The sequence below is a fragment of the Canis aureus genome, chromosome 13 (assembly GCF_053574225.1).
Source record: "Canis aureus isolate CA01 chromosome 13, VMU_Caureus_v.1.0, whole genome shotgun sequence".
Classification (NCBI taxonomy): domain Eukaryota; kingdom Metazoa; phylum Chordata; class Mammalia; order Carnivora; family Canidae; genus Canis; species Canis aureus.
This window is the reverse complement of record NC_135623.1, coordinates 44,279,065-44,294,075: the sequence shown is the minus strand read 5'-3', so window position 1 is coordinate 44,294,075 and position 15,011 is coordinate 44,279,065. Positions and strand designations below refer to the sequence as shown.

Here is a 15,011-nt window from a genome sequence, read left to right as displayed (position 1 = left end):
ATCTTCTCCCTTCTTGACCCTGCTCCAGGAGCCCTGCTGGTTCTGGAACGTTCCAGGTCTGGTCCCCTCTGCACCTGTTTCCTCCTGCCTCGGCTAACGTTTTTCCTCCCTGGTTGTGCCCCGCTTCTCTCAGATCTTTGTTTATATTTGCCCTTTTATCTGGCCATTCTCTGCCCTCCCGTTCTCACCACATGCCTCGGCTGCTGGCATTCCCTCTCATGGTCCTTCTCTTTATGTTCCTCCCGTACCCATCATAATCTGCCTTATAGGACATTAAAAAAATTTTTTTTGGTCATTGTTTTTCCCTCACAAGAATGTAAACTCCATGAAGACAGAAGTTTTTGTTTATTTCATCATTGCCGAATGCCCAGTGCTAAGAATAATGCCTGGAACATAGTAGGTGCTCAATAATTATTCACTGAAGAAGGAAATACTACTACTACTACTACTACTACTACTACTAATTCATTAGACTTACAATTAAGCCTCAAATAAAGGAACCATTTTGGTTTTGGTTTCAGAGAAGCAGATCCTGATACAAGGATTCAGATACAAGGTTACCTGGGAGGTGATCCCAGGAGACACTGGTGTGGAGTGGAGAATTAGGATAGGCAAAGGAGGGCAGCTAATGAAGCCGCATAGGGTAAGTAACCCAGAGTTATCCTATAGGGTGAGGGAGTGGGATATTTATATGCCAGTCCCCCCAGTAGCTGAGAGCTGTTGCCAGGGGTACAAATTTCCTGACGCTCTTGTCTGTGGGCTTGCACAGAAGAGGCTAAGGAAGCCAAAGAAATGTCTCAGGCAAAAGACGCAGATGCTAGCCATTAGAAATCAGGCTGACATGTAGGAACTGGTATGGTTCAGAAAGATAGGGGTGGGGCACCCACAGATTCTGCTCTGTTACCCACGCAATGGAGGCTCCAGATCAACACTGAGAACTGTGAGGTTAGCATTAACATCACCGATCCTACACAAATTATAAAAAATCAGTGAGGGTTTTGTCTTTAAAATACTGCAGTTTAATTTTACTACCTAGATCCTAGATAATTTACCAGTTTTTTAAAAAACCTGTTTAGTTTATGGAAGATAAATTATTTCTTCACATATTATACTAAATTTAAGATGGTCTACTCTTTTAGTAATGACCTAACTAAAATTAATCTCACTCATAAAGCAAGAACCTCCAGAACAAAATTGTATTCACAGATCTGAAAGCAAATATGCTGACATTAAAAAATTTCCAAAATACCAAAGAGTCCCGTGCTGGATTCTATCTCATTAAGAACAAACAAACAAACAAACAAAACCCCACGTGGCCTCCTGTTTCACTGGTTGTTGTTTATGACTAAAGCTAATAAGCTGGGCAAGAGGGAGACATACAGTTCCTCACGGTGAAAATAAACAAACCAAAACACCATTCCCAGAAGCAAGATGTGGTTTGGAACTTAATAAAGTCAAAAAGCTTAAAGGAAACTTAAAGACTTATGGCCTCATCCATCATTTCGCCCAGACCACACTTAATTTTTATGTATAGAAGATAAAACACTGCTCAATTTGGTGACATTCATCTAAATAGTCAGTGTCCAAAGAAGAGTGGGGCGACAGGCTGAGTGGATAGGTGGCTTTTTAATTGGTTGGCACTGCTTTAGGAGAAGCGGTAGGGCAAAGTGGTTAAGATCTCCCTTTGGTAGGTGGACAGATTTGCATTCAGTCTTCTCCCCCTCCTCCACCCACTCTGCTGCTTATTAGAAATAATGTGAGGGATCCCTGGGTGGCGCAGCGGTTTGGCGCCTGCTTTTGGCCCAGGGCGCGATCCTGGAGACCTGGGATCGAATCCCACGTTGGGCTCCCGGTGCATGGAGCCTGCTTCTCCCTCTGCCTGTGTCTCTGCCTCTCTCTCTCTCTCTCTCTCTCTCTCTCTCTCTGTGACTATCATAAATAAATAAAAAATAAAAAAAAAAGAAATAATGTGACCTTGGTGAGTTATTACTCTGCTGGTTTTCAGTTTTCTTCAGCTGCAGAATGGGAATTATGATACCTCACCTCTCCCTCCCGCCCTTTTTGCTTTATCTGGCATTGGTGGAAGGGTTAAAAGAGATAATATATGTGAAGCACCCAGTTTAGGGCTCAGAAGGAGATAGCACTGAGGAGATTATTCATTATGTCATTCATGCATCTGTTTAGCAAATGTTTATTGAGCATCTGCTATAGGCCAGGTACTTGGGGTGCATCTGTGAGCAAAACAAAGATCCAATGTGGTGTTTGCATTCTAGGGTAGAGGAGGGGTGTGGACAATGAGGAACTGATAGAGCAGGAAAGTAAGTTACACAGCAGATCAGAACACAGTGAGCACTGTGAGGAAAAAAACGGATAGCAAGGAAAACAAGATTAGAGGTGCCAGGGAGATGACGCTGTGCAATTTCATATACAGTGGTCATGATAGGCCTTATTAACAAAGTGGTGCTGGAACCGAGATTTGAACGAGGTCAGGGAGGACGCCTGCGTCTCTTGGGAAGAGTGCTCTAGGCAGAGGGAATGGACAGTGCAAAGGTCCTGAGGATTCTGCGTGATTGAGGCACAGAGGGGAAGTCAGACTAGAGCAGAGCGAGGGAAGATGGGAGCGGGGCGGGAAGAGGGTGTGAAGACCCAGGGGTAATGGTTGGGGTGGGGATGGTTGATCCTATAGGGCCTCTACACTGCTGTGAGGACTTTAGGTTTTATGTTGAGTAGAAGGGGAGTCACTATAAGGTTTCACCATCAAGCTTGATGAGACTCGATCTGAATTATCTGAAAAGATCACTTTGGCAGCTCTGCCCTCATAGACCTTCTGGAGAAGAGGTGGCAGCGGGAGACCTGTCAGGAGGTGGCTGCAGTCCCTTAGGTGAGCGGTGCGGGGAGGGGGAGGTGCTTGGCAGGGGGCTTGGAGGGGCCGGGTGGCGCAGCAGTTGGGCTCTCGGGGGCACCTGAAACGAGGCCAAGCAGAGTTCCCGATGGGTCAGCTGTGGGCCGTTGACAGTACAGCAAGGAGAACTTAAACTGTCCATATGTTTGGCAGCTTGTACTTTTTTAGTGACCATGCCAGACACCATTATGTGGGGGTAGCCAACTAGTTAAGCATTCCTTCTTTAATGGAAATTTAGTTTTTTTAAGAAATATTTTTGTTGGTGGTTGATACTATCTATAAGCCACGCTGTAATGAACAGTCTTTTGTATAAATATTTTTATAGATTGGGATTCTGGAAGTGAGATTTTGATTAGAAAGGGATGGGTATTTAAAGTCTTGATGGGTTTGGCCAACTGACACCCCCAGTGCTGATCCCAATGCAACCCCCCCACCTGGAAGGTGTGGCAGTGTGTCTGTCTCCCAGCTGCAGTGGATATTATGGCTTTATGAGTTTTTGACTCTACCTAATTTCTGTCATACGGTAAATTGTAATAGGATTATTTTAAAAATTGCTACTGACGAAGTTGCCTGGTGCATCTGGGTCTTGTTACCAGATATTAAACATTAGCAAACTTTGGAGACAGTTCTGAAATGAAGCATTTAGGTATCATTTCTTTTGGAGAGAAGGCTGATGACATTCTAATGACAAAGCTGTGAAGTGTTACAACATTACTTAAAGGTCACCAGATGTGGGATTAAATTGTCACTAATCTATTTTTTATGCCAACGTGAAATTGATAATTCAAGGGAAGCAGGAATCTTTATCAGTTAATGTCACAGTGTTCAATAATTATTGTATTTATTATTTCCCCCTCCAAAATTAAAATCCTGATTGGCGAGGAACCACTTTATGAGTCTGGGGAGCTCTTCTGACATTTAATATAATCTTCCAGTAAGTCAGATGGGTAGTTGTTTTGATGAAAGCCGTGGACAAAGTGCTATTAAACCAAATGCAAGGAAGACATTATTTTGTAAATAACTATGGTGATTAAAGCTTTGTTTCACATCATTAAAAATGTGTTACTTGATCCAGCGTTGCTTCTCTCCCTAATGCCGCTGCTGTTCAGTGGGAGATGCTTCAGTCTGAGGAAGCAGAGGGAAAGAAAAGACGCCCTTTTGGAGGAAGACCTCAGTAGAACCAGCAGTCTGCTAAACACACGAGCGGGGGCTGAGCTCCTCTGCCTGCGGGTCACGTAGGGGTGCGACTGTGCCCTTTGCTACCACCGTGCTTCCAGAACCTTCTGGAGGAATCTGCTGCATGGGCTGAGGATTTATTTATGTAGATGCTGTTTCAGCAGCGCCTCTGTCTTTGGCCTCTGTCTTATTGATCCAGTGAGAAGATGAAAAACTCAGCATCTCATTTGGGCATCCTTCGACTTGTGCCAAGCGTCCCGTCGCCTGCAGTGTGAGCTTTATTGCTCGTACAGTTCGAGGTGGCCACCTGCCCAGGCAGGCTGCTGCCCCCTGCCCAGCACGCCGGCTCCTGGCTCATTTTGACTTTCCTCAGCCTCTGCAGCCCCTGGGGGTGAAGGTGCAGCTCACCTAATCTCCACCCTCCCGGAGAGCAAAACAAAACCTCCCTGGGTTTGGGTTCTTGCTCTTGCCACTCCAGTATTTAACTAGAGGACCTATCCCCCCCGCCAAAAAAAACAAAAAAAAAAAAAACAAAAAAAACCCACAAAACCCCAAAAAACCCTTGCTTTTTGTTTGTGTTTTTTGTTTTGTTTTGTGCAGGTCAGTCCCATCAGGAGGGAATCATCAAAAGCCTGATACTCCCTGAGTTGACATTCCTCTCTCTGGAAGGGGACAGATCTACTCCGCCTCACCCTGGCGTACTCAGGGCAGGTGGTGCAGCAGCCTGTTTGGGGGTCAGTCTAGACTGATCACTGGAGCGCGTGCCCGACAGATCTGATTGTGAAGGCAGGGGCATAGCCAGTTGGGGCCAAGTGGCTGCATTATTATGGAAGTCACCGCTCTCCAATTGATTTGAATCATTGCTTTAGTGACTGCTGTGGATGAGCATCTCATATATCACATATTGGCTTGAGTGAAAACAAATTGGTTTACATAACTCTAAAGTCCAACTTCTTGTATAAATGGCTCCAGAAGGACACACAGGATGTTCGGGAACATTTCTCCCCCAGCTCCAAGTCTGCTTTCTGCAGGCAAGGTCTTCCTGCATGAAGGCAAAGTGGCTGCTTGGTGATTCCCAGCTGATGGCCATTGCAGGCAGAAAAGGAATCTCTTTTTCTGAAATTCCAGCTAGTAGTCTGGGTCTGCTGCATTTCATCATCTGGGCTTCAACTGCATGCCTGCAGATGGTGTGCTCACAGGACCTAAGAAAACATGGTGCCATTCTGATGGGCCGGACGGGAAATCCATAACCGTTCTCTGAAACCACTAAAGTGAAGGGTCAGTCCCACCAGAAGCACATGGTCTGTGAGAAGGGGAGAGGTGGTTTCCAAAAGAAAATGGGGATGGGGTTTCCAGAGACAGGGGGATGGATGTTGAGTGAGAAAAAAAGATGACAGATGTCCATCCCAGTGTGTTGTCAGGCCCTGGGTCTCTCAGAGCACCAGTAACCCAAGAAACACTGTAATGATACCTTCAAATTTAAAGAAGATAGCAGAAAAGCAGTTCACATAGCACATTTTTATTTACAAGATTGTATTTATTTATTCATGAAAGACACACAGAGAGAGGCAGAGACACAGGCAGAGGGAGAAGCAGGCCCCCTGCGGAGAGCCTGATGCACGACTCGATTCCAGGACCCAAGGATCCCTGGATCATGACCTGAACCAAAGGCAGAAACTCAACCAGTGAGCCACCTGGGTGCCCCACACATAGCACATTTTATAGGAGAGAGAACTGAGTTAATTAGCATCAGGATAAAATGAAATAAAGTTTGGTACACGGTAAATGCATGGTAAACAGTTGAGATTTTAGTGGTTTATTATTCTCTAGCTACCTTTTCATATATGCATATTTGATCGTGTGCATTATACTTACGACAAAATTCTGAAAATTTTCGATACATGGTCTTACTCCATAAACAAATTTTATAGCTGCAGTTTGGTGTCCAAGAGTAGATAAGCTCACTAAAATGGGAAGTGCAAGGGATGGATTGGGTGCCTTCTGGCTCCAAGGAAAGAGAGCTCTTGAAGTTGAACGCAGAGACTAGAATTGAATGAGGGGTCACACTCAAGGAGAAATATATATATATTTTTCTCTACAGAAAGGTATCTGTTGTGCAAGTAACGGTCCTGGGGGACAGAAAAGAAAATCCCACAGGAATGTAGATCTGAAGATCTTTTGAGGGAGCAGGAGGAAGCAGGCTTTGTAAATTAATAAATGGGGAGCTGAGCCCTGGGACTTGTTTTTTCTTTCAGTTCCCTGGTTAGCCTTTTACTTAATGGCAGCAGATACTTCTGGCCGGACTTGAGTTTTACAATTAATTCTGAAGACCCATAACTCCGTGAAGCTTAGAGTAGGAACTCTGGGCAAGTGAGATAAATCTGGAACTGCTGTTTGGGTTTTAAGAAATGGGCCTTTTTGCAGTTATTGTTGGCAAGGTAGATTCTTAAAATCTTTCTTGCTTCAAAATCTTCCCTTCCAGTGTGTATCCACGCAGGTGAAGGAGCAGCAGTGTGGAGGGGCCCAGGGCTGGGGAGTTTGGGCAAGAGGATGGTTGGGGGAATCCTTTTCCTATTTCATTCGTTTATTCATGTCATCTTGATTAAGCAACTAGCATAGCCAGGAGCCAGGTGACACAAGTGAGGCTTGTAGGGCACACAAGTCAAGGAGGTGTTTGTTCCCTCTTGGGTTGGTTCAAGTGTGGAGTTGGTGCCCAAGAGTGACTGCCACCTTAGGTTTCATGCCCCAGGACCTTCCCTTGACTCATCTATGTTTTGGCTCAGTCTGTGTCAGAGATCCAAAATGTCAGAGATCCAAAATGTTAGAGATCCAAAGATAAATGAGATGAATCTCTGATTCCAATAAGCTCCTGCCTGGGAAGTCCATGAAAGGGGACGTAAAGCTTTGAGAAGTGTTAAGACTGTGTTCACAGGGAAGGGGTGCAAAAAAAAAAAAAAAAAAGGAGAACCTTGAAGCTCAGGGACCTTTAAAGCCTCTGGATTGGAGCTGGAGTCCAGAGTGGGAAGCACAGGCCTGGGGGCTGCTTTCTGATACTTGCGTTGGACTTGTCCTGGCCAGTTTTTAAAGTAAAAAAATTAGATGTCATACTCCTATTTTTGGTGATGATATTAATATTGTCTAACAGGACAAACCAGATCCCAAGAATGGTAATAAGTAGCATCTAACAACAATGCTGCAAAATAGAGCTGATACTTGCTGAATGTATAATAAATGCATTATTCCATTTGGTCCCCACAGCAACCCTTTGAGGGAGGTATTATTCTTATTCTTATTTTATAGAAGAACGAATTGGAGTTCAGAGCCGTCAAATCATTTGTCCAAGGTCAGATAGTGCAAGGCTCGTCCCCCACGCTGCCTCAAAGGGTGACTCCAGGCCAGGGGTGGTGGGAGGCATTATGAATGACTTCTCGGAATTCCTAACCCTGAATGAACTTCAAAACATTGCTTATTTTAAAAACTAGAAGAAAGGCAAACCAGATTTCTCCAAAAAGTCTCTCAGCTTTCCGAGGAAGACTGAGAAGAGCAACACAGCCATCTGTGCTCTGAAACCCAGGTCTCCTTCCCACAGCCCACCCACCCATTCCCTCCCTGCCCTCCCCTTGTCCCCCACCCCCCCCAGAGAGGGAAAGCAGAAGAGGGGGATGGCTGTCCCTTGCACACTGCCCTCAGGGACTAGGAGAACAGTTACTGCCACACTGGGTCAGCCAGGCAGGCCCTGGATTTCTGCTCTTCTATGTTAATTAGAAAGCAGGATCTTAAGAGCCAATTTTGACTAAGAACTCTGAGTCCAATTTTCTCCTGGCCCTGATTGTGAACGGCCTGATCAATATTAAATCTAATTTACAATGATGGCCCCTGTGAAGCTGGCAAATGTTATGTCAACATACCGTAATGACTTCGGCTTCCTGAGCACACTTGTTAGTGGGGCCGCATCTGCCGCTACCACTCTCTTAACCGCTCCCACCTCGAATGCCACATCTGTGCTAATGTCCCCCAAGTTCTCCTGCCTTCTTTCCATCAACAGAGGCCCCAGGCCTGTCAATCCTTGTTGCCTTGTTTCTATGTGATGAACTCCAGAAAAGAAGGGGAACACAATTAATTTTCCTCCCACAACTGATGAACCAAAGAAAGAAATAATTGCCACTCAGTTTTAATAATGACACATTTTATGAAATTTCCATAAAGACAATTCAGAAAGGAACGTGGGGATTATATCTCCATGGGGGGCCAAACTGGTTTGCATTGTTCATAATGTTTATGCTATTATAATTCTATGTCGTCTGCATTTGCATCCCTGTTGTCTCCAGGGCAAGTTCTTGCAACTCATTTGTGAGGCGCTGAATAAAAGAGCTATGACAGAAGCAAGGCTCCCATTCGGGAGGTTTCTAGACTTTCCTCTTCTCAGAGGGGACTGGGGTGACTCTGCTGGAGAGAGGCAATGAGGTTCCAGGGTTGTTTCTGAAAGCCAGGAGGCGGGTATCACTCATGTTACCTTCCCGCCTGAAAAACGTCCAGGGCTTCTGTTGTTTGTGAGAAAAGGTAAAAACTCCTCAGCTCTGACCTCTCAGGATCTTTTAAATAATGCACCCAGCCAGCAGGACTCCCCAAGTCTGTAATATGCTACACTTCCTCCCACCACACGGATTTGACATCTGCTCTTCCTCTGCCTGGTTAGATTGTTCCTACACCACCTTCCCAAGGACAGGCTTCTCCCCCTCTGAATATCAGCCCTTCCTGTATCTTTTCATCATGGCTCCTCCTCCAGGTCAAATTTGCCCTTTTTTGGTTCTCATTGCCACCACTCCTTTGTCTCACTTGTAATTTGATATTTGTTGGTGTGATTCTGTGATTAATGTCTTCCTCTTCATGAAAATATGAGGTCCTTGAGAGTAGGGGCTGCGTCTGTCTTAGCTCAGCAGTGTACCCTTGGGGAAGAGTACCACCAGGACGTTGGGCACGATGCCATAGTAAGGCATTATCTCATCTCTACTGAAGGAGGGGATTACTGTCTCTGTATTAACTGAGTGTTGGTTTGGCTGTTGTAACAAAGAAGGTAGTTGTTAGGTTTTCCTTTAATGACCGGTGGAGAAAATTAAAGACAGCAGAGCCAGGCAGTAGTTCGAGAGTGCTTCAATGGGGAGCCCTCCCGAGCGAGGTTCCGTGACTCAGAGAGGAGGCCCAAGTCCGGGAAGTCACGCCCAGGAGGGGAAGGGTGTGTGCTTTTTATGCCTGTGCAAGTTAAGAAAAAAAAAAAAATGGGGTGGTTAGGGACATGTGGTTTTATGTGAGAAGGCGAGGCAGGGTGCATGTTCTTGTTTTTGGCTGATTCTGTTGTTCTTCTTTTAGGTGGGTCTCGGTAGGTCGCGAGTTGTTTGTGACTTGAGTTTTAGGAACTTATCTGAGGTGACATCTGGGGAAAGGGTGACCCCACCTATTAGCCTTAGGTCATCCATTTTGGAGAGGCCCTACCTCTGTCTGCCCAACAGTAATAGTGAACTTACAACAGTAGTTTACTTTGTCTGAGCTTGAGGTCATATGGCTGCTCCACAGTGTCAGGGATTTGTACCACTTCTATCCCTTTCATACATTCAATGCAGATTCATTAGGCATCTGCTATATTCCAGGCACTGTTCCAGATACTGAGGAACCAGTAATGAACATAACAGAGGACATCCCTGTCCTCATAGAGTTGATATTCTAGTGGGGTGGATAAGTACCTGAACATAATGAAAAATAACATGTATAACAGGCTATGTAAGGCTATAGGGGAAAGTAAAGGAAGGGGCAGGGGAGGAAAAGTCTGGAGGTGTGGATTCTGTTGAAATCCTAGGTAAGACAGCCTAAGAAAATCTCACTAGAAAGGTGGTATTTGAGTAAAGACCTGGAGAGAGTGAGGGAGCAAGCTATGAGGATAGTTGGGGAGAATGTTTAGCAAATACAAAAGCCCTGTGGCAAGAGAGTGTCTGGTTTGTTGGGAACAGCAAAGAAGGCAGAGTGATCAGTGGGAGAGCAGAGGGAGCTGAGGCCAGAGAGGTTATGCAAGACTGGATCACATAGGGCCTTGTAGGTCATTGTAGAGACTTTGTCTTATTGCTCTGTTCTGCTCGCTCATGACTTGTAACTTGTGGTCCAAGATGGTGGCATGAGTTCCTGGCATTCTAGCCAAGGGCAAGAGGAGAAGGAGAATGGGTGGGCATGACCCTTCCCTTGAAAGCACAAGCTGGAAGTTGAACCCGTGATCATTTCCCTCACATTCCATTAAACAAAATTAGTCACATGGTGACACCTTGCTGTGAGGAGGCCTGGAAACTGAGTCTCTCTCTTGGCATCCAAGGATCCAGATGAAGCTCAGGGATTCTAGTTCATAAAAGTAGGGGTGAGGGATCTCGGAAGAGAGTAACCACTTCTGCTACAAATTCATTCTTTGAAAAAATAAAATGTGAAATTAGGAATTTGATTATCTCTTTAATAATGAAACCAGCTTTCCATGAAAGGAAAACATAGTGCAAATATTTTAGCTGTAAGAGTACTTTATTTTTGGGAAATGTGCTGAGAATCCTTTCTTGTCCTGTTGTGGAAGCTCTATTTATGACCTGGTACACTAAACAAAAGCCTTGTCGGGCTACCAGTTAACTAAGGAGAAATGCTCAGGTAGGATTACGTTGAGCTATTTTTCTCCTTTATCATGAGTGATAATTTTCTTTTTTATATTTCTTTCTGCACGATGTAAAAATATATGAATTCCATTATTAAGCTGTTTTCTTAAGACTCTGTCTTTACCCAGCTGAAGACTGGTACAGACACCAAGTTTTAGAAAGCATGTCTGACTTTGATAATGAGGAAATTCATAAAACAAGGCTAATGTAGCAAATAGTTGTAGTTCATAAATTGAACTTACTGAAAAATAAAAAATAAAAAAAAAATAAAAAATTGAACTTACTGTTGCTCACCTCAGAAATAAATACATCAATGGGAATTTATTAGATTTTAATTCTTTGGCAATCCAGAGAAGAGCTCCTTTGTTCCTTAAAACTATACAAATTATAGTTTCATTTCTGGTGCTTAAGATAGAAACTCTCCCCTTGGTTTTTCTTCCACAGTGGTTAAAGAAATGCTTTGGACATCTCCAAACCAAAACAAAACTTGGAGTCATGCTATATTCTTTGATAGTTAATGTTGAATGAATGAATAAACTCTGAGAGGCTGCCTTATTTCCTAATCATTAGAATCTCAAGGTTGGAAAGAAGCTTAGAGATTAAGCTATACCATTTATCCTAGCTTGAACACTTTCAGTGATGGGGGCATGTCATCTTATGCAGTGTTCTGGTTCATTGTCACAGACCATAAGTGATTAGAATAATTTTATTTCCATAAGCCACATTATGATTTTCTCCAGTAGATCTGAGTTTTCCTCAGTGTGACCAATACAGAGTAAGTTTTAGCACTCTCTCCCATAACAATTTTTGCCCTGAGAAAGGGAAGGGAGACCCAGAGTTGGTGCTTCCAAAGTATCTTTTGTGCCCTTTCAGTGACCAGAGAGCTTCAGGACAGAGAACTTCCTACTTTGGACAACAGATCTACAACATTAGCTCATCTCTGGAAATAAAGCAAGGCAGGTAAGTGGCTTAGAATTTTGTCACCAACATGCTCTCTGTCTTTGGGCAAGTCACCTAATAATATTAGTTAATAATTGCTACCGATAATAGGATACTTCATATGATAGAAACTGTGTTCAGGTATTTATTTGCACTTTCTTATTTAATACTCATAGAATAGTAATGATAGTTACTACTATTATCCTCTTTTTAAGATAAAGTTGAAGTTCAGAGAAATGATGAAATAACCTCCCCAAGGTCCCTATGACATTACATTATACTTTTATCTTTTACAATGAGCTCCTTCCCTCAGTCTAGATGGGAAACAATGAATAACCAAGGCTGCCCAAAGCAAATGACCATTGTGGGTCCTGAAAATCCAACAGACATCCAAGGGTGAAGCAAAGGATGGGACAATGGTCATCAGCAAGAAATAGGAGAAAGCCTAAGCCAAGTTCCGTGAGGGCTGCTGTAGCAATGATATAGATAATAGGGAGTGCCCCAAGAGACCTGTATCTTGGGATGCCATGAGGATCTAGTAATAGGCAAAAGACAGGTAAGACTTATGTTGTTAAGAGGACATAAGTGCTGAAGAGATTATAATATCCTCTGCCATATCAATTCAAAATAAAAATAGGGCAGCCCGGGTGGCTCAGCAGTTTGGTGCCACCTTCGGCCTATGGCATTATCCTGGAGATCTGGGATCGAGTCCCCAGTCGGGCTCCCTGCATGGAGCCTGCTTCTCCCTCTGCCTGTGTGTCTGCCTCTCTCTCTGTCTCTCATGAATAAATAAATAAAATTTAAAAAAGAGAGAGAAACATTAAAAATAAATGTAAAAAAGTTCAATGAAGTTCTTTTTTCTTCCTGTGCCTGAAAACACCTAACACCTGCTGAATTCTCAGTAGAGGTGAGATAACATTTATTGACTTACAGGAACCTTGGAACAAGCAGGTAATGGTGGGACAATGTTACTAAAGGAAATAATACTAATAAGAGTTCAGTTGCCATTGTTGGATATAATCAGGGTGGCTTGTATTTGCTGAGATTTTAGAGAATAGAGGGAATTGGATTAGCCACAGAGTCCAAAAGTGAGACTTCATTTACAGAATTGGTTGAGTGTCTTCATCATAGAAGCTTAAAGGGCTTAAAAATCCTGGGAGACAATCAGACCTTTGAGTGATAATTCCAGATGGCTCTGAAGTTAACCAGAGGAAGGAACTGATTTCAGTGATTTAAGATGTCATAGATTATAAGACACCCATTGATTTGATAGCATTTTAGAAAAAAAAAGAATTATGACTATCAATGTACTTGGCATATATGATGGAGAATTTGCTCTTGGGCGTGAAGATTAATGGTCCCAGCTCATCTGAACAAAATCTGAACCAAATTTAGTCTTGATATGTCAAGTTCAGAGGTCTTCCAGAACAGAAGTGGGTTTATCTCCTCAGTTCCACTCAGACAACTGGATGGTGTAATCACTGCAGGCCCGTTGTTTTAGGTTGCTTCTGGTGACAAAACATCAGACCTAATGCTTGGAGGGCATCTGGGTTTTTGACCCAGTGTAGTAAGTCTGAAGCTGTTCAAAATACTTGTAGGTGGAAATCATGAGCATGGATTCTCCATTTCTGAAGCTTCTAGAGGGAAAAGGGAGAGAAAGTGACATGAGAACAGGAGACTGAAGAGGTAAAGGAAAGCTTTACCAATAGGGCATGGCAGTTACCACCACTTCTATTTTATCTCAAATCAGAGATAAACATTCCAATCAAATGGAAAGTATATCAGTGGAAAGACCACTTGGACGCTATCCTGTTGCTAAGGTTACTTCAGAGATAGAAAAGTTTCAAGCAGATTATTGGTGTGGGCCCCCCAGGACCTCAAATTACAAACAGAAGACTTGACCATTAAGATAATAGTGTAGTACACTTTAATTTCACATGGTTCAGTTTTCTTAAAATCAATAATATAAATTTCAATTATCATAAAATTAGTGTCTGAGTGGGGAGGAAACACATCTCTGCAAGAAAACTTGGTGCAGTAATTGTTAACATAAAGGAGTTTCAAGCTCTTTTGTGTAGCTAAAAGTTGCCTTCCCTTCAGTGACATAAATGCTATGCCGATTTCCTTCTTCTTTAATGAGAGAAATTTAAACCCTAATTAAAATAGGGAAACTAAACTTGGGCTTGTATCGTGGTTGAGATGCTGGGCGTGTATGATGAGTGTCACGGAGGTGGGCAGGCTGCTCTCTCGCTGTAGAGGAGTCAGAGACTTGCTTGGTGAGATTGAGTGTGCGAGTCTATTTTTAGTGTTTTGATGAACATTCTCATTAAAAAGTATCTGCAGCAAAGTTCGGATACTGAGGCAAGACATGAATTTATGGAGAGGGTACATTGAGGTCCTGGCGTTATAATCCTCACAAAAAAAACAAGCAAAGCTTTCAGTAACAAACTCATAACCTTCTGGAACCCTGAACTTTTTAATTAAGAGAGAAATAAAGGAGCAAAAGGTTGTGAGAGAAAAAGAGAAGGAAAAGAAGAGGGAATATGTGCATGAATTGAAAACAGTGCAGACAAAGCACAGTTATTAGGTTTTCCTACTTTTAAGTTAGGAGCAAAAACCATAAAACCACAAAATCTCTCTCTTGTTCTTGAAAGTGCAATCAGATGTCTGTTTTTGCTGATTAACATCACAAGCATCTTACATTTCACAAGGTCTCTAAAAGTCTTCCTTAATTCAAGGTAAGATGTGAAAGACACACAAGCTATTCTCGGTAGGGATTCAAAGAACCTGTGCACCCATTCAAAACACAATGAGCTTTGGCAGAACACTGTGCTACAATATCAATTATCCTCACTCAATAGCATTTCTGCCCCCTTTTTGTGTGTCTTTTTGGAATAAGAATGTATGTTGCCCTTATTAAACCTACGGAATTACTTTTTTCCTGCTCCTTAGGAAATCTAGCAAATGCAGACAGTTTCAGCGACTTAACAAAAAAAAAAAAAAAAAAAAATCTAATTTCCACTTGAGCAGCTCTGAGGTTAGGTCAGCAGAAAAAAAAAAACTGCAGTAGCTTGTGTTGATGAATATTTTATAAGCTCTACCATCTAATAAAAGATGTATTTAAAAATGGGCAGGATGCTGGTTAGGAAAATGTCCTATTATTTAATTATCATGTAGATAAAAGATGAGTTTTGAGTGTGATGAAAGAATGCACCAGCCCACAGACAAGCTCGATTTGGGGTCTTTAGACTCTTTTCCTTACGTTCGCCATAGATCTTCCATCATGGCCTCCAACTGCTGACTTGTATAATCAATGA

At 42.9% G+C, this 15,011-nt stretch overlaps 1 protein-coding gene across 1 annotated transcript in view; it reads left to right on the top strand.

Moving 5' to 3' along the window:
• The window catches only part of LOC144281718 (uncharacterized), a 29,895-nt gene that overhangs the window by 9,976 nt on the left and 4,908 nt on the right, over positions 1-15,011 (top strand). The window contains exon 2 of the mRNA XM_077844424.1: positions 11,629-11,715. Coding sequence (XP_077700550.1) covers positions 11,629-11,715 — 87 coding nt within the window. The remainder of the gene's footprint in view (positions 1-11,628; positions 11,716-15,011) is intronic.